Source organism: Engystomops pustulosus, chromosome 2 (assembly GCF_040894005.1).
Source record: "Engystomops pustulosus chromosome 2, aEngPut4.maternal, whole genome shotgun sequence".
Lineage (NCBI taxonomy): Eukaryota > Metazoa > Chordata > Amphibia > Anura > Leptodactylidae > Engystomops > Engystomops pustulosus.
In genome coordinates this window covers 90,929,236-90,955,323 of record NC_092412.1, presented here as the reverse complement: position 1 = coordinate 90,955,323, position 26,088 = coordinate 90,929,236, and the positions used below count along the sequence as shown (strand labels likewise).

At 39.4% G+C, this 26,088-nt stretch overlaps 1 protein-coding gene across 1 annotated transcript in view; it reads left to right on the top strand.

The window, feature by feature from the left end:
* CLYBL (citramalyl-CoA lyase) overlaps nucleotides 1-6,182 on the top strand; it is a 230,676-nt gene extending 224,494 nt beyond the window's left edge. Inside the window, 2 exon segments of the mRNA XM_072135513.1 lie at nucleotides 5,896-5,985; nucleotides 5,987-6,182. Of these exon segments, the coding sequence (XP_071991614.1) occupies nucleotides 5,896-5,985; nucleotides 5,987-6,106 (210 nt within the window). The 3' untranslated portion in view covers nucleotides 6,107-6,182.
* The last annotated feature ends 19,906 nt before the right edge of the window (nucleotides 6,183-26,088 follow it).

The window sequence follows — 26,088 nt, the reverse complement described above, 5'->3', positions numbered from 1 at the left end:
TTTTCAAAGTGAAGGAAGAGGAACCTTTTACACAGGACAGGGGATTGGGTCTGTGATGAACACTCCCTGGGGACACAGCTGGCAGGGAGCCAGGTAGAGTTTAAAGTTATCATTTGATGCACAAATAACAGAATTTTGATTAAAAAAAACTGATTGGGATATGCTATTAATAGTCTGTGGGGGCATGGGGGACGCTAAAAAAATGGTATCGGGTGTCAGCTTTCTTTTAAGACGAATAGCAGAGAAGAGTTTGAAAACTGGATCCCTCTGTGATCTTTAGGAATAGAATACCTAAATCTCCTGTGACGATGGAGTGATAGTAGACTTGCATGACCACCAATCCACTCACTTCTGTACAACTAATAGACATTGACAAAACCATTGTAGCAGATTTATCAAAATAATTTCAAATTAAGACTAGACAGTTTCATGCTATACCAGATCCGTTTCAGCGTTGGTCATTTATGAATGCTTTTCTTGATAGGTCACTCAATTACCAGATTTTTTTTTTTAAATTACAATAAGTCAATCTTATTTTGAATGCTTTGGTCAAGCACATTATAAAACGTACAACAGTATGTACTAATGGCAGCCTTTTTTGGGGGGGAGGGGGGTTGTAGTCCACTATTTTACATGGTAACACATTCGTAGCACCTGTTATCCAATAGATAGGTGATAAATAAATTTGCTGCATTAAGAGGCGAAAGTTGTCATGTATGAACATTTAGTGTGATTTAAAGAGGAACAATCATTTTATAATCTTTTAGTACATATACACATACTAGTTAGCATTAACATTGTTCTGACATGCATATGATAATATGATAATTGCTCAGTACGATTTTTGCCTTAACACTTTTTTTTCATGTATATGTAATTAAATGTATAATGAAGCACAACTGGACCACCACTTTTTATGTTATGACTATATTCTATTTGCTTTTGTCTCCTTTTTGGGTGTTAAGCGTTAAGAGTGTGTAGTCAAAACATTATAAATACGTGATTTATAATACAAACGGTTCTGTCTGAAACAGTGGTTTTACGCATATAAAAATAGTACTGTTTCCATTGCCATACTAGCAAATCATCTAATGAAGACTGCTCAGAATGTATCTAGGTCATCATTTGATTCTTTTCTGGCTATATTGTAGAGTGAATAGTTTTTCTAGCCAAAATATGTATTAGCTACTGTGCACACCTGCGTTCTCCCAGTAGGAAACTTGACGCTTGCTGGAAGAGAATTTGGGAGATAAGGCTTTGTATTACAGAATGCTGTGCACATTTTTATCCTGGGTAATTGCATGTAGTTCTAGTTTAATTTTTAGTATTAGTTAATATTTTTTGTCAAAAATAGCTTTGTATTTGAATGCATTTAGAAACCACTCCATTAAATATTAATACTTCCTATAGTTGTTCACCAAAACTGACTCTTTAAAATGATCTGAACGATTCATTTCCAGAGTACAATAAAAGGAACAAATAGAAAATTTTTACATTTCTTTGCTCCTCATCACTGATTTTTGAATAAGCAAATCTCTGCAGGCTTGAGTACTGCCTGTTACTCGACTACTAGTAAAATGTATTCCATCTTACACTTGAGTCTTTTTTTCCTGTCCAGAAATGAAACTCCTTGAACTTTTAACTTTTCACCTGTAGCAGCGTGCTGAAACAAAGAGAGGATTTAATTCTAAAGGACAGATACTAATATGGAACCAGTCTTGTTTGTGCTTTTAATGTGGTGCACAAATGCTGCACCATATTCTACAGAGTTATCAAGAGTTGTCCAAGATTTAAAAAAAGTTAAATATGGCTTAGGGAGCTTTACCCCTTACCGTAAACTAATGTATTACTACGAAGGCTTGTGGAAAGGGGTGTATGGAGAGGGCTCACGGCCTGAGCCCTCTCCATACAGAATGAGTGTCTGCTACACCCACCCAGGATTGATGCTTACCCATAACAGAAAATAGCACCCAAATGTCCGAAATTACACTTCTTTTGTCAATTTGCAACAAAATTTGAATTAGAAAAGTGATCCAAAACTTGTACAGTCCCACAAATGGGATCAATGTAAATGTCATCACATCCTATTAAACACATATAAATTTGGTATTCGCAGCAAACCAAAGAATAAAGGAGAGGTGTCACTTGAAGGAAAATGTGAAAGCCTTAAAAAACCATAAGAAAATGTTGCAAAAACATTTTTCATGAAGTTCACTGCATTGACCTTATAAAGCTCTGTACAGAGAAAAATATAAACGTTATGAATTTTCAAAGAAGGGAGGCAAAAAATGGAAATGTAAAAACCAAAGAGGGCATTGGCGGGAAGGTTAAAAACAATAATCCACTTATATTTGCCTTTCTCCCCGCTCCTGTTCACTTTCGGAAGTGTTCGAAGTGTTCGTCACTGCCAAGTCTCTGTTTATTTAGAGAGGGCGGCATTGCCTTCCAGCCTTACAGGCTATAGCAGACGTGTGGCAGTGGTTAGGAGGGCAATGCCAGTGGTACTGAGGGTGAACCGGAGCCCCAGACGAGGTGGGTATAAATGTTTTATTCTTTTTATGGCCCCCTTTAAGCCTACTGATCATAGTGTAAATCATTTTTGATTATTTTTTCCATGGCAAGCTTTAGGGTTTACAATCCTTAAGTTTTCTCTGTTTCATAGGGCTCCCTCATTTATCAAATATTGATTGCCTACCCTAGATCCTGGGAACTCCTTTAAATAGTACCATGATGTACTGGATTTTAATAGCAACGTTTACTTTACAACACATCAACAGGTGATATTACTTCAGTCGTTTTTGCCTTATTTGTTTGATTTATTTCTCACTGACACATAAGCAGTAATCTTATAGCAAAGACATGGGGGGCATTATGTTTTTGTAACAATAGTGCCATTAATTTTTAAATTTAGTAAGATGTCACAGGAAATTGTAAATTTTTTATACGGATTCTGTATCTTGGGCATCATATATTTCACATTCATTTGATATTTAAGATTTATTTTATGGAGCTTCCTGGTTTTGGCAGCAAGATGTTAACATGTTAAGAGTGATTTATGTTTCCTTTTTCTCATACAGTAGATTCTGTTTACTGATCTTCTGCCAGCTTGTGTTTTGTGACTGTCCTTGACAACTAGTTGCTGGATGTATATTACTGTAACCTTAAAATGATTGTAATTTATAGAAATTATTATCATAGATTAGGTTCCAGCCTCCTGATAAATATGGGCGGCTTTCAGCCACCACCGGAATTTTTTTAAGCCAAGTTAGACCTGGTATTGAATAGCACCAAAGCCAGTGTGCAGGCACTAGGCTGCAACAACCCCTCCACCTGGCGTACAGGGAGTAGAAGTCTGTTTTCAGGTGTACAAGCTGAGATAAATGTACCCCATTAAAATGACATAATATAAATCGACAAGGCCTCCGTTGTACTGAGGATGCATGGTACAGTATCTCATCTACAATGACAATTATGTGAATTTATAATCAAGAAATATTGGAGAGTGTAACAGAAACCCCTGATACAGATGTGAAATGAGTCTTAGATTTACTTTTTTGTAAACTTTTACAATCTATAAATAAATAAAATAATAAAATAAATCAAGTTATTTTTATTAATATAATTTTAACAGTTTACACAATCATGGTCATATAGACCACAAAACAAAACGGGTACACAAATATAATCAGAATTCCCCCCCCCCCTCTTCCCTGCCTGCCAAAGGGTGTCAAAGAGCCACTCAAGGAAACAGGCCTATATTTTATCATGGGAATGTAATGGACAGGCAAATAACAATCCACACACTTTTACACTTCTAGTTACTTGGGTTCTCAGCCAGTTCTGTTTTTAGCACAGCATAATAATGTTTCTTCCAGTTCCAGGTGACCACAAGAGAGACAATAATTGGTTGCAATGGTAAATGCTTCCGGGTTGAACTGATCCACGAAGTACCAGTAGATTCTCTGGTGGGCCCAGGCAATGATTGGCCTCTAGGGTTCAGTTTAAAGATACCCAATGTGGAAGCCATTACCGTATATAATTGAGCATAAACTTTTTGCTGAAAAATCCCCATTCGGCTTATAGTCATTTTATATAAACATATAAAATGAATAATACCTCGGGTGCTCGCCCCCAGCGCCCTCTTCTCCTTGTGTATCTTTCGTGGCTACCTACATCTTTTTGGCAGTGCAGGCAGAGTAGCATTTATGTGCTCTGCCCGTGCACATGCTGTGACATCACGCAGTGTCATAGCATGTGTGTGGGCAGAGCACATAAAGAAGAGGACGCCAGGGTTGAGTGCTGGAGGTAAGTATTAAGTTTATTATTTTTAAGAGGGCTTTACTGGGATTTTATTACTCAGTGGGGGCTTGTTGGACATTTTATTACTGAGTGGGGCTCTGTAGTTGCATTTCCTACCCAAGGCTTATACTAGAGACAATACGTTTTCACAGTTTTTGTGGTGAAAGTAGAGGCATCAGCTTATACTCATGGTGGCTTATACTCAAGTACATATTGTAAGCCTTTTTTCTAGGGGTTTACAGAAGGTAAGCCTCCAAAATAATATGGTAGGCCTAAGCACTTAAGTCCAATGCTGACTGCTGAACCCACCATTTAGCTGTAAAAATAATTTACAGTGGATGGCTTTGACATAGCAGCAGAAACCAGTGACAGTAAAAAGTGGTAGAAGACCATTATAAAGAAAAAAAGGACAATGTTAAAAGACAAGCCTATTTTAACCCCATCACTCTCCGTACCATCACGGACTGAGCCCTCTTCATACACAGGTGGGGTCTGTTGCATATTGCCGGAAGCATTTAAAAGACGGCAGTGCGTGAGCACCGCCAACTTGGATCCAGTCGTCACTACCCCGAACGTCATCGGTAAGGGGGGATCGTTTGCCATGACAGCCGCAGGTCTTTGTCAGACTCAAGGCTGTCTGGTTTCTGCAGTTTCGTTACAATGAGACAGTGGCTCATTGTAATGAATACTGTACAAAAATGTCCAGAAGGTGACTTTTACACTATTTTACATCACATAAAAAATGGAATTAAAAGTGATCCAAATGTTGCACAGACCTCAAAACAGCAATGAAAATATTGGCTCATTTTACAAAAAAATTACACCTAACACAGCTAAATACACTGAAGTATAAAAAAGTTATTAGCCTCAGAAGAGGGCAATTTTTTTTTCTTTTTCGTACACATTTGTTTCATTTTTGAAAATGTATTTAAACACAATAAAAACTGTGTAAATTTGGTATTACCGTGATGGTACTGAACCAAAGAATAAAGCAGAGGTGTTATTTGGAGTGCATAGTGAAAGTTTAAAAAACTGAGCCCATAAGAACATGACGATAACACGTTTTTTTCCAATTTTTCCACAATTTAGAATGTTTTCCAGCTTCCCAGAACATGGAATAATAAATAACGTTTAATAATAAATAATCACCATTTTTTAATATATTTTTATTAGTTTTAAAAATAATATGATATATTCCACAAATAGAAAATAAAATACATTCCAAATACACAATATTAGACAAAAGTAGTTGGACAAATTATACAATTACTTGAGAACATCAATAGAATTCAATCAAAGTTATATCACCTTTGGGATGTAGAAGGCATGGGTCTTGTTTTCAGGTATTCAGAGGACCTGGGACACAGCAGCACAATATTGTTTCAATATTGTCAGATATATCTGCTCCTGCTGATTTGTGGGTAGAGTATTGTTGACCTGTCTTCCATGTACCTGATGTTATGCGTTTGCTGTGACTGTGAGAAGTGTGTAGTAGTAGCTGAATGTGTTGATCACCTGACGGCTGCTGCTGTTGTGCGTACAGAAAGAGACATATTAAGGCCTGATTTGTGGTTTTGTTCCTTTGATGTGTTACAGGGGGCATTCACTTTCCATGGGAGCATGATAGACATGCCCTTGCTTAAGCAGGCACAGAACATCGTTACGCTTGCCACAGCCATCAAGAACGAATCGTCTGTTAAATGAAGCTCTCGCCAGGAGTCCACTCCATACAGTCCTTGTCTTAGAGGATGGAGGGAGACTTGAGAAATGTTCTGAGGAACAGAGGAAGCCATTGATCCTACAATGATCATGATGCATTTTTCTTCTGTACATGTATTCCATTAATTACAATAAATGTCGCCCCCAGTGGGTTTTGGCTCTGACTTTCTTTTGGGCACCGCCATTTATTCTGCTTCTCCCTATAAACATGTAAGGGAGGGTGACAAGGGCTGAACTGCCATAAACTTGTGCAGGATGGCTCTGTGCAGCCACATTTACATGACACTGAAGATACCACCACAGGTCATATGCTGCATCTTGTTAACTGGCTTAGCCAAGCTGTTTTGGAGAGGTTAACCCAGCTTGTAGTGAGGGTAAATAAACATAACAAGCAGCCATTGTTTCCTATTCAATGTGTACTCTTATATTCAAGGACAGGGGTATTGAAGCTGCACAGGATCAGCTTGTGCTGCCAGAGGCCTCGAATGAAGCTTCAAATAGCAACAATCAGACATTTTGTTTCTGTTCCTCATTAAATCATGAGGCTTTGTGGCCTGGGCACCCAGGACTGTTCTTAAAGAAAGCAGCAGAATAGAAAGTTCTACACCACGCACCAACCTCTCTATGAGCTGCCCTTACACACTCACTCCAGGAAGGCTGCTCTGTTTATTTAAAGGGGTAAATAGAAAACACCATTCATCTTCCCACTAGATGGGTGCTGATCCTGGACCAATGACAACCAGCATTCTGCAGGGACCAGGAAAGCTGCTATAGATATAATGATCCCCAGTACTACAATAAATATGGATACATATCCTTTGTTTTTTCTGTGTGTTTGCATGAACATCCTAGGATTTGGAGGAGGAGGTGGGCATGAGAAGGACACTGCAAGGTGTCTGTACTCATGATTTCACAGGGAGAGCTCAGATAAGTGCTCTCCAGGCCTGATTAAACCATCAGCTTTGTGACCCCATCAACAAACATAGGGGATTAATTCAGGTCAGAGGTGATGGATTTCAAGCTTTTGAAATATCAGCCAGATAAAAAAAAAACAAGCAATCGATATGGAGAAAGTGCTCATCCAGCTGGAGATGATCAAGTTTTAATAACATTCACATATAAACTAGTATAATTCGGTCAGTGCCACAGATACTTGCATTCAAATTCATGAGATTGTGTGATGTTCTCGAAAAAATCAAGCAACATGACATGTTAGTCATAACAAAAGTCTTATTCATATAAAAGCCGGAAAAAAAATTTACTTGCTGTTTTTACTGTACAACTTGCCAAATATATACTTTGGCTGGGCGCATACAATGTTATTCTTTTGTGTATAAAATTACATATATAATGATTATAGTTTGGTGTTTTTAAGCGTATTTACCTAATGACCTACTGGTACCTTTTTCTGTGTTTGGAAATTACACTACATGTATCAGCCGTACAGTGCACCTAAACAATAGGCGTGAATCCAACAAAATACTTGTCAGACTGTGTTTGCTGTTCCCCATGACACATATTTATACATATGTTGGGTGACTGTTGTCAGACTTTTCTTCCATATGCTTCCTGCTGTCTGTGAACAATGTAGCATACAGTGTTCAACAGTCCTATTTAACTAAATGGGTCTTATATCTCAACTTCTGCATGGGATTTTCATTTACAGAAGTTTCTTTGACAAATCTGATGCACGTGAAGATCCCTAAGAAGAAGAGGGAAGTAGCTACACATTAAATACTTGTAAATGTATAAACATGAACTTTTTGCCTTCAGTAGACAATGTCACAGTATTTGTGTATGTGGTAAATACAATATATATGTAAATTCGGAGATATGCCTAAATATCTCATGCGAGCAGAGCCCGCCTTGCTTTTGTTTTATCTAACCATGTTATTGATAAGTACTTTGTTTGTATATATATATCCTATGATTAGTAAAGCGCCACAGAACATGATGGTGCCATAGAAATAATGATTTATTATTACCATCCATTAGCAAACAAGATATGATAGATGTGCAATTTGCAGCCTTGGATTATTATGCATTATCATGTCTGAGCCATAACCTCTGATTTTAGATTTCTTACATATCTGAGTTAAAGATGAGAAATATATTTGAAAAGATAAAGTTCATCATTAAACATGTGATATGTGACTCAACGGCTAGGTTTATATGCTACAAGGTTTCATAGATGCCACTAGCAATTTGATGGGTAATAGTGTAGAAAACTATTGTTAGAATACAACAGGTTTTTTAGAACCCGCAGTTTTTATAGCACTCTATGACAGGCCACTGATAGAATCATCTGATGTAGTATCATCCTTATATTCAACAGACTTGCCATTTCACCTACACTTTTAACATTTAATTGTTACCACAATTGTATTATCACGTAACACAAGTCCTTTTATGAAAGGACAATTTTACAAGGCTTGTGCAGTGTTTTTTTCTGGGGCTTTCTTTTTTGTCTGATCTAATATATTGCAGCAACATTTTAAAGTTGGTTGTTTAGTGCAGAGAATATGTGCTGTGTGTGTAGTGTTTTGGGGGACATTTTTATCAAAACGGCATGGTGTCTTTTTCCTCCTTAAGCCTTTCAATATAACATCGAAAATGCCTAGAAAAACACCTGTACAATATGACACAAAAGAAAAGCACCAGAAAAATCCATAAAAATTGTTTAAAATGCCTTTTTTCTTTTGACATGTTTTAAAATGTGCAATTGGGGCCAAAATGCACATTACTATCAAGAACAAACCAAAAAAATGTTTGGCCTATTGAATTATAAAATCCACCTTTTATATTCTTAATTCTTGATGAATAAAGTACTGGTTTTGATAAAAAAAAGACAAGTTTTAAGTAACCATCCTCTGTCTTATTACTATTGTAAAATATGGCTAGTTCAATTGCATATTGTATGATAAGGCATTATTCACACATCTCTTATGATGCTGTCCATGATTTTTACAAAGAGCATATTGGTCCTTTATTTTCAGTCTTTTTTCTAACTGATCTGTGTTCTGTTGAGAAAAATTTATTGCCTGTCCTATTTTTTTCACATTTGCATATCACCAATGATCTTTTGAAGTCAGTTTTTTATTCTCACTGAAGATGCCAGGAAGCCAGATATTTTAGTTATAACGGATTTAACTATAAGCCTTATGGATGTAAAAAAATAACGGATGCAAAAAAGAAAACACATCAGTTTTGTATTGAAGAGCAACAGACACATTTGTGTGAATAAGCCCGAAGACTCACAACCTTTCAGAACTCTAAAGTGAGTAGTTTATTTAGTTTTACAATAAAGGGAATAACTATTTGCCAATACACAAATTAGTTTGTGAACTAAAAATTCTTTACACACACACACACACACATATATACCATGGTCCATTTGTGTATATATATAATTTTATATATATAATTCATTTTAGATTTACAAAAAAGTTCATAATATTTACCAATACACAAATTAGTTTTTGAGCAAAGAATTATTTACGCACCATTTATATAATATTATTCTATGTGTAAACTATCTAATTCAACATTGGCATAGGCTAATAGTTGGCAAAGTTATTGTAAAGGGGTCTTATTACAAAAAAATTCTTATAATTCTTATTTCAGAAAAATTCTGAAACCTAAGATTATTATGATATTATTATCATATTATATTCTTTCTCTACGGAATTTGGTGCTTTTATAAATAAAGATTATTATTATTATTATTATTATATATCATTGCTTTTGTTATATTTATGAGTGATTCATTTATGCATTGATTTTCCTGTCTTCTGTATACATATTAGATGATTCTTCATTCAATGACTGGATACACAGTAGTTTGTGTTCATGTAATTGACCCATGCACACATGAGTATGGTATACAGAAGCTTCCCTCCTTCAGCTCCATACTTCATCCATACATACAGGCTTCATTGTGTGATAGAACTTTTGTCTGGCTGGTCTTTGTCAGCCTGCACTTGTCGATTACACCGGATTGACTAGATTACTGTCCGGCACACTGAAAGCTTCTGATAAATACATAGAAAATCTTCTTGGAATAATCTGAAATTGACTTTTCTGATATAATCCTCTCTTGTCAGAGCGTGAATAGGGTGTCTGCTCTTATGTAAGCGTCTGTCACTTTATCCTCCCTGTCAGTGAATAAAGGAGCAGAGAAGACAATTAACATTTTAGGGAACTTATCAGTGATGTAATGTTAGGATCCTGCTCTATATTTGATTGCAGGGCATAGCTTCTGCTCAGATCCTGCTCTATATCTGATTGCATGACATACTTGCGGCACAGATCCTGGTCTATAACCAGTGTCGGACTGGTTCTGCACTTGCTGCTAAAGCTCAGACCAGTAAGTCCCTCCCAGAAGTTTGGAGTTTGTGCAGAGCTACTTGCTGGCTACTCCCCCAGTGCCAGCGGTGCCAGAGGTTTCCTCACTAGAAATCCTGTCTTTCCTCCATCTCCTGGACTGTACTGCTAAGCTTGCTATGTAGTCGGCAGTGAGAGTAGGGGAGGGGAAAACAGGAGAGCAAGACATGAAGGAGAACCGCCCATTTAAATTTAAAATACACATTTAGCTAACTATGAAAACAATTGTTCACATACCTACCTGTAATAATAATAAAATTTATATAGCTCCATCAAATTTTGTAGCGCTTCACAAATCATAGGGGACATATAGAAGTATAATATTACAGACAGATGGAACAATAGGAGTGAGGGCCCTGCTCGCAAGAGCTTACAGTCTATGACAGTGATAGTGAACCTTTTGGAGAGAGAGTGCCCAAACTTCAACAAAAAACCCACTTATATGTCGCAAAGTGCCAACATGACAATTTAAGCAGTAACTTATTGTTTCAATCCTATTGGTGTCCTAAGTTCATCAATACAATAGAAAGATTATGGAGAAATTTGGATTGTAGCTTCCCTCCGGGGTACCCTGAAAAGGAGCTCGAAAAATAATCTCTCTTTCCACACTTTCTCGTTCCTCCTGTAGCTCTGGCTGCCAAGGTTGTCGATTTGAAATGGCGCTGAGCATGGAACATCCTGGGCTGTATTGGACGGCAGGAGGAAGCCTCGAGTCCTGTTTGGCAAATTCTGTGTTGGGGTGAAGGCCTGGGTGCCCACAGAAAGGGCTCTGAGTGCCACCTCTGGCACTCGTGCCATAGGTTCGCCACCACTGGTCTATGAGAATGAAGGGGTGACACCAGAGGTATCAGAGCTTGCATAATGGTCCAGCCGTTATTTATAAGGGAACGGTATAAAATTAATAAATAAAGAATTCTGCTGCTTGAACCAGCCATCAGCCACAAGCTTATATAAAAGGTCCAAGGTGAAAGTGACTGCAGAGAAGCCTAGAGCTTGGTATCTATCGGGTGTTTACTGGATAAGCAATGGGAGGAGGACATAGGATAGACTAGTAAAGAGAGAGTTTCATGTGGTTAGCGAGTGTTCTAGGCCTGCCTAAAAAGATGAGTTTTAAGAGCATGTTTCAAACTTTGGAGGGTGGGTATTGGTCTCAGAGTCTGGGTACAGGCATTCCAGAGAATTTGTGCAGTTTTGGAGAAGTCCTGGAGAAGTGCATGAGAGGTTTGAATTAAGGAAGAGATTATTCTAATATCACTGGCAGATCGAAGAGCACGGGTTGAGTGATAGACTGAGATGAGAGAAGAGAGGTAGGGAGGTGCAGCATCATGCAGAGCATTGTGGATGAGGGTTATTATTTTAAACTGAATTCAGAAGGAGACAGGCAGCCATTGCAGTGATTAGTGGGACGTTACTGTAATCTAGTCCAGAGTGGATGAGAGCAGCAATTAGTATATTAGAAGCTTCAGTTGTCAGAAATGGTCAGATTCTGGAGATGTTTCTGAGATGCATGCCTCAAGAACGAGCAAGAGATTGAATATACCGCGCAAAGGTGAGGTCACAGTCCAGTGCAACCCCAAGACAGCGGGCCCAATGCATCGGTGTTATAATGATCCCACAGGGTTGGGTTGGTTAGTAGATGGTGGAAAGATAGAGTTCAGTCTTAGAAATATTAAGTTTTAAGAAGAGAGCAGACATGATGTTAGTGACAGCAGAGAGACCTTCACTAGTGTTCTGGATTAAGGCAGGGGTGATGTTACGTGCAGAAGTATATAGCTGGGTATCATCAGTATAGAGATGATACTGGAAACCAAATCTGCTATTGGTTTGTCTAATTGTATATAGGCAGTATATATGGAAAGAGAAGAGGACCTAGGACTGAGCCCTGAGGAACACCAACACTGAGAGGAAGATGAAAAGCGAAAGATCCAGAAAAGGATACACTGAAGGTGCGGTCAGAGAGATAGTGTCCTTTAGGCCAATGGAGCGAAGCATCCGTAGGAGCTAGTGGACCATAGACTATTTAGTTCTAGATCTAAATGCTGTCATAGACCAATGCAGCCCTGTAACACTCCATCAATGCAAACACTTTGTGTCTGCTGCATAGATACAGAAGTTAAGACACATACAGCACTAGATCCAAGCCATGTACACAAATACAACACCAAAACCAAGTTCTGCCCATAAATACTGCAGCAGAACCAAGAAAAATTCATTACATACATTTACAAAAAATTCTCCTTGCAAGCTCCCACTCATATGATAAATAAATCACAGGGGAGAGGGTAGAGGTAGCAGAATTGTGAGCACATATTGCAAATCTCAACACACAGAGGGCATATTTGTTAGAAGAAAATGAAAGAGAAATCCTCCTTAGACCTAGACCAGTGTTGGTGAACCTTTAGCACAGGTGCCAGAGGTGGCACTTCAAGCCCTTCTGTTGGCACCCAGGGTGTAACACTCCAGTTCAGACTTAGCCAGAGAGGACCCAAGTCATATGCTCCTGCAGTCTGTTGCAGCCTAGGATGTGCCACATTCTGCTCCAGGCCCACAATTCTTCCTGTTCAGGGGATCCCGGAAGGGAAATACAGTAATAAACTGAATTTTTCCACTTTCTACTGGATTGGTGTCCTAAACAGTAATCTCCCCAGTAGCCAGGAATAATTCCCCTAGAAGCCAGTAATAATGCCCCAGTAATAGGACCCCACTGTAAACGGATTAAAAAATTTGTTTATGCCACCTATCCTTGCTGGCACCACCTTCATTTATTCCCATCTATGACCTTTGAAGCAAGAAGCCTGCACAGGGTGAAGGACGGCAGCTTACCATCACACAGGCCTGCTGTGTCCTGTCAGATAGGAAGCCACAGAGCAGGGAGACACAAGTACTGCTGTACTACTCACCAGAGGGTAGGAGCCAGATCACAGCACAGCTTCACTCCGATTTGCGGGTCTGATGGCTTGCATGAGACAGACTGAGTCAGATCCCACACCTGCTTACATCTATGAATTATCACCCACGGCTGCTTACATCTATATTTTATCCTTACAGCTGCTTACTATGTTTTACTACCCATCTACTTAGCCTTATCTTTTTACCCCCCAACTGCTCTTTTGCCTCCTCTGCCTCCCAGCTGCTGAAACACTAGCATCCCCTACAACAGCGGTCCCCAACAACTGTGGGACACCGGAGCCGCAGCCAAAACATGTAACATTGAAAAAAAAAATTTGGTGCTAACCTCCAGTGCTCCTCTTCACCACGCATCTATGTGCTCTGCCCATATGCACCCATTGCGGTGTCACCAGCTGCCTCTGCCTGCACTGCCCGGAAGCTGAGTAGAGAAGATGCCAGAGCCATGTATTGTAGAAGCCGAAGGTATGTTTTGAATAAGTATTGGAGGGGGGGACTCGGTTGGGGAGATTTAATTTGGGGGCCACTGCAAATTTGGAGCGCTTTGCTGGGGAAATTATAATGGGAAGGGCTCCACTGGGGACATTTCTTTGGGGGGTGCTCTGCTGGGGACATTTCATTGGGGGGGAGGCTCTGTTTAGTACATCTCATTGGTGGGGGCTCCCCTGAGCACAATTCACTGGGGAAAGTCTGCTGGGGACATTTCATTGGGGGGTGGGACTCTTCTGGGGACAATTCATTCGGGGAAGACTGCTAGGGACATTTCATTGGGGGGCTCCGCTAGGGATATATCATTGGAGGGGTTCTCTGCTGTGGACATTTCATTAATGGCAGGGGCTCTGCTGTGTTCATTTTATTATTGTGGCGAAGTTGCTGCTGGAAATTTTATTAATAGGTGGATGCTGTTGGGATTTTCACTAGTGAAGGGAAGCCATTGTGGACATTTAATTAATCAAGGGGAGGCTACTGCTCGACATTTCATTGATGAGGGGAGACGGCCACTGCTAGACATTTTATTAAAGAGTAGCCGCTGCATTTCCCAGGCTTATACTTTAGTCTAACCCAATAGAAAGCCTTTGTAAAATCCTTGGTGATAAAGTTATGGTCAAGAAACTCACAAGTCACAGAACTGTGGAAGAAACTGGAAGAAGTGTGGACTTAAATCCCACCAGAATAGCGGGAGAGAATAGTGATGTCCTGTAGCCACAGATGTGCTTAAGTCATTCAAAGCAAAGTTCTATAATGGTTGTACTTATGGAAACATCTGAACAGCATAGAAGTGAAATAAACTTCAAGGAAAAGAGGAAGTGAAGATGTGTTATGGTTAACATCAGGGTCATTGCTAGGGTCATAAAAGATCTGGGGCACGGGCCCCAGTGCATATGTACCAAATTTTTATTAGTGTTAACACCTGTACAATGCCCTCACCAGCCCCCTACCCAGTAATGTCCTTACCAGTCCTCTGCCCTCCCTTTATGCCCCCAAGAAAAAATCCTTGGTGATGCGTTATTGGATACTTGCTAATTCTTGTAACTTTTTGTGAAAAATTAAGAATGGAAGTTTAGAGTCATTAAACATTTATTGAAGCATACAACATACAATAAACCATTACGTAGTTTGTCATAACATGGAAGCAAATACAATATGGATGATACAGATGAGTTATGGCCTAGAATGGTGCGGTCAATGGGACGACATGTCACATAGGCCAGAGTTCAAAAACATAGAGTGAATCAACCGACAAATTCTGAGCAAAACCATATTGCTTCCAAAAAACTGTTTGACAACAGAGACATAGGGGTAGGGTAGAACGAGAAAGAATTGAAGTTTTAACCCCTTCCCGACATTTGACGTAATAGTACTGCATCGCGGGAGGTGCGTTCCCGCAAAATGCAGTACTATTACGTCAAACTTCTGGCCCCGGCTCCTGAACGGAGCCGGGGCCAGAAGCTGCGGGCGTCGGCTATATATTATACACGCCGAGGTTGCGCTGACCGTGGCGTGTTAGGGGCATTTGACAAGAATCGGACCCCCCCGGCGCACCCCCAGATCACACATCGTAGTGATCTGAAGAATAAAAATAATATAGTATTTTTAGTGTACAGTGTACGACCCCCAAAAAATACAAAAAGAAAGGAAACCAAAATTGACAATATTCTTTTCACCCATATATTCAAGAGTTAATAAAATCTCATCAATAAGCTAATAAACCACTGAAATGAAATATTTGTAAAGTGCATCTCATGTCGCAAAAAATAAGCCCTTACAAGTCCAAATTGCCAAAAAAATAAAGATTGTATAGCCAATAAAAAGTGACAATGCATAATCTGCTCTGAATGGCGCAGCTTCCCTTTGATGCCCTGGCGTGTGTCCATACAGCAGGTTAAAGCGTTCCAAAGTTATAACCATTTATAGTGACACAGGGCAGATTTGAAAAAATGGGCTGTGTCAGGAAGGTGAAAAGTTGCTTCGGCGTTGAGGGGTTAAAGTTTTTGGTGCCAGAGTAAACTACATTTCACTTGCACCCTACCCAGTAATGTTCTCACCAGCCCCCTACCAAGTAATGTCCTCACAGCCCTCCCTTTATGCCCCCCAGTAGTGTTCCCACATACCCCGAGTTATGTCCTCACTGTCCCCCTAATGTGCTTCCTCTTCACAATGTATAATAAAAAAATAAACTGTCATGCTCACCTTTATTCCTCTATCGCCTTTTCTTCTTCTGGTGTGCAGGATGGACACGGTGACATCATCATACTGTGTGTCCTGCTCCTGCACTGTAGTCAGGTGCTAGGAGGTGAGGTAGCCCAGTCAGAAATGGTCACAGAGTTATTCTGAAGCCACTGCTTTGTTATTTTAGCTTTGTGCTTAGGGTCATTGTCTTATTGGAAGGTGAACCTTCGGCCTATTCTATAAACGGTTTTCATCCGGGATATCTCTGTGCTTGGCCGCATTAATTTTTCCTTCAATTGCAACCAGTCATTCTGTCTTTGTAGCTGAAAAACACCCTAAAGTATGATGTAGCCACCACCGTGTTTCACTGTTGGGATTTTATTTGGCAGGTGATGAGCAGTGCCTGGTTTTCTCCACACATACCGCTTAGATTGAATACAAAAATGTTCAATCTTTGTTTCATCAGACCAGAGAATCTTATTTCTCATTGTCTGGGAGTCATTCATGTGTCTTTTTGCAAAATGTATGTGGGCTTTCAGATGTCTGAAATAGATGGACGCTGTTGGAATTTTCACTAGTGAAGGGAAGCTGCAGAGGACATTTAATTAATCAAGGGGAGCTACTGCCGGACATTTCATTGATGAGGGGAGACGGCCACTGCTAGACATTTTATTAAAGAGTAGCGGCTGTATTTCTCACCCTAGGCTTATACTTGAGTCCAACCCAATAGAAAGCCTTTGTAAAATCCTTGGTGATAAAGTTTTGGTCAAGAAACCCACAAATCACAGAACTGTGAAAGAAACTGGAAGAAGAGTGGACCCAAATCCTACCAGAATAGTGGGAGAGACTAGTGATGTCCTGTGGCCACAGATGTGCTTAAAGAGGACCTGTCACCTAAATTTTCACCTAAATTTTCACCTAAAGTAAGCAGTTCCTAGTGCTTGATCAAATGCCGCAGTGTTAGAGTGATAGCGTTACCGGAAACCTCCGGTAACGGTATCAAGCACTGCCGGCGGGGTACAATGTAATCATCGGACTGCTTTAGTAAGCAGCTCCTAGTGCCGATAAATTGGGTGACAGGTCCTCTTTAAGTCATTAAAAGCAAAGGTCTATTATGGTTGTACTTGTGGAAACATCTGAACACAGCACTACAGCATCTCTGGAACTTAGCCACAGTGATCTTGGGGTTCTTCTTTACCTCTCTCACCAAGACTCTTCTCCCACGATCACTTAGTTTGGCCAGTTCAAGAAAGAGTTGGGTTTTCCCCAAAAGTCTTCCATTTTAGGATTATGGAAGCCACAGTACTTGAATGTTGCAGAAATTCTTTTGTAACCTTGGCCAGATGTGTGCGTTGCCTTCCACACATGGCAAAGAGATATCCCTGATTCAGAAGACCATCATCTTAAGGAAAAACACACAACTGGCACTCAACAGTTATTAATGCCCAAGATCAGTTGATACAGGTAAGGTGGCTGCACTGTGTGTGCCTGACCCCTTTGCATTTGCATCAGATGCTTAGACTCCCCTCAGACTTGTGTTCTAGACTTGATTTGGGAATGCCCATCCATTCAGGATTACTGGATGGACATTCATTCCTACATCAACGAACATCTGGGTCTTCCTGTTGTTTGCCCTCCTCGGGTGTGCCTTCTGGGTGTGGTAGGGGACATTCTTCAGGCTAAATTTGAGAGAGCTTTATTTAGACTTCTAATGTTCTTTGGCAGGAAGGTTATTTTACTGAATTGGAAGCCTCCTAAGCTCCCCACATTAGCCAAATGGATCTTGCTGATTAACATGGAATTTTCGATGTATAAACTCAATTACATGGCTAGAAGTACTCTGGATCGTTTGTCTTCAAATTTAGGATTTGTGGGTGACTGCCCAGACTGCTTCGGGAAGGGAGGAGGAATAGCTCCGTTCTTGTGAGGAGTGAATGGTTGGGTGAATGTGTGCTCCCCGCCTTGGGGAGTTGGTGCCTCTTACAGGGCAACTATCTATCTGCTGTTGCTTCACTGGCTGATGCAATTATCTCATGTTGATTTTTTTATGCTGAGTAATTTCCATGTTACACCGTTGTTTTCTGAAAAAATGAAAATAAAGTCTTAAAAAAGATCTGTGCCTTGCCACAAATATGTCTTTGAGCTCCTTGGGCAGTCCCTTAAACCTCATGAATCTCATGTGCTCTGACATGAACTGTAAGATGTGAGGTCTTATATAGACTGGTCTGTGCCTTTCCTAATCAAGTCCAATCAGTTTAATTAAACACAGCTGGACTCCAATGAAGGAGTAGCATCATCTCAAGGAGGATCAGAAGGAAATTGACAGCATGTGATTTAAATAGGAGTGTCACAGTAAAGGGTCTGACTACTTATGACCATGTTATATTTCATTTTTTCTTGTTTAGTAAATATCTGCATTTCTGTTATTTTTCTGTCATGATGGGGTGCAGAGTGTGCATTAATTAACTTTTTTGATGTTATCAATTGGCTGCAATGAAACAAATAGTGAAACATTTAAAGGTGTCTGAATACATTCAGTACCCACTGTACCTGCTGCACACATCCTGCTGTATACCTGATTGTAGGACATACTTGCTGCACACATCCTGCTCTATACCTGATTGTAGGTTACAGTTTCTGCATATCCCAGAATCTTGTGCCCTGACATGCTGCTGAAACCAATAGGGACTTTTTACACTATTAGAACATTATGCCAAGTAATGAGAAACAATTACTTAGGAAATGAGCAGAGGGGACACCCTTGAAGTGGCTGGTAAATTACTTTCATAAATCATAAGAAGTGAGAATTCTGGCTGTATATTCCTATTATACAAGGAAGATCTTTGTAACATGCTGGATCTGCATTATGATATGCACAGATAGATCATAACAAATACACAGGTATTATGTGCATTATACATCTAGTAGCCTTGTATATCTGAAAAATTCAGTTTTATATAGTGTATATAACTAGATGTACAATATAAACATCCATGATGTGTATCCACAGCTCCTATATGGAAAGAGCTATCAATGTGTGAGACAAGTGATGAAACAAAACAGATTATAGGATTAGCGGGACCCTGTGCATATTAATGGGGGAGAAGAGCACCTAATGGCTTTGTAATTGCAGCTCTGTGGTTAGGGATCGAGCTCTGGGGTCCTTCTGCTCCAAAGACCCCCCAGAGAGACTTTCACTCTGAGTCTGGGGGAAAGTGAGATAGTAATCACCAGGTTTTACCACAATCTACCGTGTGTACTAACTTGTATATCTATTCTAGTGACTATCCTTTTATCTATCGACTGCCCATCCATCTATTATCTGTATCTTTCCTTCCAATAGATATTTCTCTGTCTAGCTGCAGTCATTACTTATATGTAGGTTTTAGAAACAACCTCAGTATTAGATGATGGCTGGCACATATTAGGCAGCAGATCAATAAGGAGAGCTGAGTTTATTCTAAAATCTGGAAGTGTTCCAATCTGCATTAATCATCTAATAAAGATCAAACGAAATTCCTTGTATGACTGTGTTTTGGGTCCTGGTTCTTCCATAAATATTAAGGAATGTGTCCTGTATTTTCCTGGCGCGGAGGGGCTGTGCTCAGCCCTGCTGCTCCTCTTTTATAGATTTACTACATTCTGTAACTTGCTCTAGATATTGTATCCCAGGTCATGATGAGTACACATTGCAGTATCCCCTATGTCCTGGTGGTATACCCTGTGATATTGGTTAGTAACTATCCTCTGCCCCCCTATTAGTCATCGCATGTAGGGCAGGTGTATGGAATACAAACAGCCCCTCGTATCCCTGTAATGGGGGCACAGATCAAAGCCTGCGCCTTGTCCTCCGGCCCCAGGACCCTCTGGCCCCATTGTGTGCAGTTGCTAGGATGCCAGTAAACTAAGGCCAAGTGTCCAGGGCATGTTAATCAGATGGTTACAGTGCACAATAATGTCTGCACGGTGTCTCCACTGCTCCCTTCTCTTTTATCCTCCATGGTGTAAGTTTGTTTCTGGAACAATTGGCTTTGTAGTAAAAAGTACAGATGTAACAAGACATTGTGAGCTCCATTCTATACATTATATTGCCTGTGCTTCTATTGCAAGAGTGTACAGTCACTTGCTGAGGATTGTGCTGATGCTTGTTATAATTACTGTTATTTATATTGTGTTTCTATATCTGGACAGTGTAGAAGACTCCTGTGTCATAGAAAGGTAACACCATTCCTCTTTATGTTTCACCACTACAACTATTATTTATATGTCTGTGCTGTTTCCTCTGTACAAATTTTCATCTATAATGTTTTTACCATCTTTATTATTAAAAAAAATTCTAATAAAGAAATATTGAAAAAGAAAAAGGTAACACTAAGTAAATGTCTCTGCAGGTACTGTACACAGATGCCTTGTAAATGTTTATCTGTTTCTCTATAATTTCTTTATATGTTGTGTATTTTTATGTGTGCAGTTTTGTTATTATTGAAATATATATACATATATATATATATATGTGTGTGTGTGTATATATATATATATATATATATATATATATATATATATATATATAGGAATTAATCTTTACTTTTTATAAAACCACATCAATGTAAATTGAAGCATCTTCTTTTTTTAGGAAAATGTAAAACCTGTAATCTTACTCATCATTGCTGTGTATTGTGTGTGTGAATCGTTGCACTTAACAGATCGTCCACTTTTTAACACTATAATATAGTAGTACTAATTAGTTAACTAGTTAGTTCGTTGCTGTGTATGCAGAAAGTGATAGACACAAATAATTATATGCAATAAAGTCTGAGCAGCTTTTTTCTGTGTGAAGATGCTCACTGTGGGTTATTTTATATTGCTTGAAATCTTTAATCATTAACATAAAAATAAGGAAAACAAATGAAATTATGAGACAATGTCAGTTTAGCAAAAATACTATTTAACCAACCCATTTTAGGGAAGTCTTTTAGGCCATTCCGCGATAGATACTCTGTTACAGATACTATAGATATTTTCTTAATTTATCAGTCACAAGAAGCAAATGTCAATGAAATGTAAAACTTTTCTGTGTCTGGACCTGGTTACTTCTAGAATGGGCTCAATAGGGGGGTTGATAAGTATTAATTATTTTTATTTTAATTATTTTTAACCCACTCTAAGCAATTGCAATTGTATAAAAGGGGTGTTACCACTTTGGAAAATGAATGTTATTGTTTGTTTTATGAAAAAAAATACAATTTTCCAATATACTTTCTGTATCAATTAATTGTGGTTTTCTAGATCTCTACTTGCGGTCATTATATAGAAAGCTTCTATGTTTACTTCCAGTGGGCAGAAATCTGACTATGGTCACACAGGTGTATGGCTCGTTATATCACAGAGAGTAATCAGAGGTGTGTTATATAACGATCCGCTCACTTGTATGACCATGGTCAGATTTCTGTCCACTGGAAATAAACAATGAAGTTTTATATAGAAGGACAGCAAGCAGAGATCTAGAAAGCCATGAGGAATTGATACATAAAATATATTGTGAATTTGTACAACTTTTCATTATTCAAACAACATCAATTACTCGCTGAAATGGGAATACCCCTTTAAGTGTAACTGTTTTACATGTTATGGTGCCTGCACATTATGTATTGTGGAGGAAAATGTTTGTGAATTACCACTATTTGTCAGGCTGAAACTGTACTTGATAATGCTTAAGTGACAGGTCCATTTTGTGGCAATTCTTATCCACTATGTATAGGTAATCCCATGCCTCAATGTGCAGATTAATATGTGATATACATGCAATTTTATTATGGGCTCATATGATTTAGATTTTTATATGCTAGAATGTGATGTCTTCTTGCCTAGGATGTTGCCATTTTCACTTCAAATTATTTATTAATCCCTTCCCGACATGTGATGTAATAGTATGTCACATGTCGGGTCCCAGTACATGGAGAGGGCTCGCGGGCCAAGCCCTCTCCATACCCGGTGAGTCTTTGCTGCATATTGCAGCAAAGGCTTACCGGTAACACACACACCGGGTGTTTTACTGCTGATAGCGGGTGTTTTACTGCTGATCGCTGCCGGCAAAGGTGACGGCGGCTTCAAAACCTAAAAAAATTCAAATCACCCCCCTTTCCCTAGAACTGATATAAATATAAATAAACAGGAAAAATCATAAAATCATAATTCTGTAAAAAAATGATCAAAAGGTCGTACAGTCCTAAAAAAGATAACATTGTAAACGTCATAAAAATTCGCAAAAACCTGCACCACCCACAGCTCCATACACCAAAGTATGAAAACATTATTAGCGCCAGAAGATGGCAAAATCCCCCCAAAAATTTTTGTACTTTTTGTTTAAATTTTTTTTAAATGTATGAAAACATTATAAAACCTATACAATTTTGGTATCCCCGTAATTGTACCGACCCAAAGAATAAAGTAGACATGTCATGTGGGGTGCACAGTGAAATCCGTAAAAATCCAAGCCCACAAGAATACGGCACAAATGCGTTTTTTACCAATTTCACTGCAATTGGAATTTTTTTCCCGATTCACAGTACACGGCATGGAATATTAAATACCACCATTTTGAAGTGTAATTTGTTACGCAGAAAATAAGCCATCACACAGCTCTGTACATGGAAAAATAAATAAGTTACAGATTTTTGAATGTGGGGAGTGAAAAATGGGCTGCGGCGGGAAGGGGTTAAAGCTGTTTTATTTCTATATTTCTTTTGTTGAGGGATGATCTGAGATGAGGGATCACTTATGTTTATGTGTAGGCTGACAATAATGTTGAGTATGGTGTAATTGGTGCTCTCCTTTCTCTCTTCACGGTTACATAACCTTGGTGACTGGTTTTCACCCCTACAGATAGGTTTGGGTATTTATTCAGCTTTGTATACAACATGAAACAGTATATCCTGTCTGATGTTCCCTCTTTGAAAATTCCACACATGTTTTCCATATACTACCTCATCCCCTACTTTTTTCTATAGTTAACATTGCAGGAAGGGTGAGGAGAAAAGAGAGAGCCTACAAGGAATAAGGGTGCTGCATGGTCCATGCCCAAAGCATTAGGTCAGCCAGCTATGTGTAGCTGCATCCCAGCTTAAATCCACCTCCTCCCACCAGTTATATCATCACCCAAACTGCTTCTGCCTTTGTCTACGTTGGTCCATGTCATCACTGCTTGGTTCCATGAACCCCTCCTACATCCATCACTAGGTGCATGAAATACACCATACAAATGAGAGGGACAGCATTCTTGCTCTGGTCCAGATTTGAAGAAACACCGAGGGGGTGGTTCCAGAATTTGGCAGCCACAAGTTTAGTCAGACATGTATATCAGACAAAAGTACAGTGCCTTAGTGTCATATAATTTTGAAAGATATGGGGAGGACCTTTACCTGCAGGTATTACTGCTGTTAGGGGTTATATTCTGGTGACAGGGCTTCTTTAAAATGTAAGTAATATTTTTTTTTTATTTCAGGAATGAATAGTACAGGTAGTAATAGTAAACTTTCTAATATGCTTCATGAGCTTCTCTGTGCCTTTTTACTGCTCCTTCTTTCTCCTGGAAGTGTAAAGAGTTAAGTCATTAGAAACATTATCAGTTTCAATTATCTTTCAGCTATTAGTGGATGCAGGATAGAAACCTAATTTACACAACCTGCTTAACTAAGGAAGAAAGGCAAGAGAAAAGATGGACACAGGAACATGTTTCTTTGATACAGTATATTATAAAGTTTACTACAGGCGGTCCCCTATTTAAGAACACTCGACTTACATACAACCCCTAGTTACAAACGGACCTCTGGATATTGGTAATTTTCTGTACTTTAGTCTTAGGCTACAATAAACAGCTATAACACTTATCACAGCAGTCTGTAATGAAGCTTTAGTGTTAATATTGATTCTTATGACAACCCAACATTTTTAAAATGCAATTGTCACAGAGACAAAGGATAGAAACATAGGATAAAGCATTTGATCAGTACGGTGCATTCATATGTTCCATAGCTAGACCCAAGTGATGATCTTCTTTTGCACAAGATGCACCTATCTGGTGCTCATTGGGATAGTTTTTTTATCATATACATTTTTCAATGTACTAGCTATGTATAAACAAACCCCTACCCCAAACCCCCCTCCTCCACTTTCCAGATAGACTGGTCTGCTTAGTAATACATAGTAATAGGAGTATGCAAAATAGTATGACATAAAACATGACTTAAAACAGGTAAAAAAGACTTTAACAAACAAGAAGGAACCTGGATGCAGGATTTTTATAGACAACCAGAACCCTGCCCAAGGTGATTGGATCAAAGTTCCATCAATCATAGCATGTTAACTTTTGCTTATCCAGAGCAAGGCTGCAGAGAGATGGGTATGGAGAATTCAGCTAGCAGTCCATCAACTAAACCATTGTTCACACTGCCAAAGAAAGTGAGACACAGAAAAACTTAGCGATTCCTCAGTGTTACAGCACAGATCGAGGAAGGGTCTGCACATTTGTGACATCCAAGCAATGCACCCCTTTCTGTCTCATCTCTTATGCAAGATAAGCTTGCCCTTCACACAATAACTTTAGCATCATCAAAATATACAGTGACCCCAGACCATTATCCCTTATCTTCTCAATTTTTGAAAGTATCTTGCGCTTAAATTACATCCCTTTTTCCTGTGTGATCAGAAGTCATCTTTTCTTCAAATTCGCACAGAGCAGAGTTTAGCCTTCTGGGCTATCAACTTCCTAGACTGCAACAAGGCAAGTTTCAGGGTAAACCTAGCACAACCATCTGCCGGAAGTTGTTCCACATACCCATTCCGAGATGCCATCCAAGGAGACCATTACAAAACATGTAGATGAGATCCTCAGGGCCTAATGCACATCTAGAACCTGTCTCATGCTGCCAAACTTTTTTGATCCAACTTTGTCACTGGTGCAGGGCTTTATGGTGCAACACAAGCCTCCAAAGTAGAATGGCATTAGTTTCCCTCTTTCATTTGTCACCCATGTTGGAAGAAAACTGGTTCCAAAAACTGACATGTGAACGCACCCAAAGTAATTGTTTGCAATTAGTTTGTCCAGTTTCATGCGGCCTTGATGAACCCCATGCACCTTCATTGTTTATAGCATACAGTGCTGTACACTTGAAAGTGAAGTTATCTGATGTTGTAACTCATTGAGGTGCTATGCCTGGTGAACAGTTACATAATTACATTGTTAATATGGTTCATTCAAAACACTATTCCATCAAATGCGTCCTTAAAGAGAACCCGTCATGCAAAATAACCCCCCTAAACTAAATATATTTTCATAAACTGCCATTAGAGTACATTGCCTCTATCCCTTCATTGTCCCTCTACATGCCTGTAAACCTAAGCAATGAGGTCCTAAAGCTGTATGCAAATGACCTGTGAAATGTCCAATGAAGCATTAGCATATTCAAGCTGTCCACTCTATTCATGAGTGGGAGGCACAGCCACACCCCCAGTGCATGACTGACAGCCTGTATATAGTGCTTCCTGGTGCTGGTGGCCACGCCCCCTGCAGTCTGTGTGTGTGTATAGGAGAGATACAGCAGCTCCAGGCAACCATGTTACAGCAGAACATGTCAGATTCATGTGTAGCTGATGTCTGTGTCTCTCACCTGTATATTAGGAGGATGCAGCATGTCAGCAGATGCAGCACACACCAGCCATGCTTTACTATACATTACACACAGACATGAGCAGGGGGAGGAGAGGGGAGGGGTAACAGGGGTGACATCACTGCCTCTGACCATGTGACCTGCCTCATTTACATGATAAAGAATAGATGATGAATAATGTATGAAATAACTATATAAAGGCTGGGATGGGATCCTTGTGAGCTGCTTCAACAGGTAGAGGTGACAGGACTAGTGGCAGAGACCTGATGACAGGTGTCCTTTAAATCATAAAGTGTTATCCCTAAGAATGCTAAAAACCCTTTGAACATTACCAGGGCCGGTTCTAGACAAAGTGGGGCCCTGGGCAAAACTAAAAGTGGGGCCCCAAAATAAAACTATTTTATGACCTGTCACAGTCAGCAAGAGGCTCCTTTAGTATGGTAAA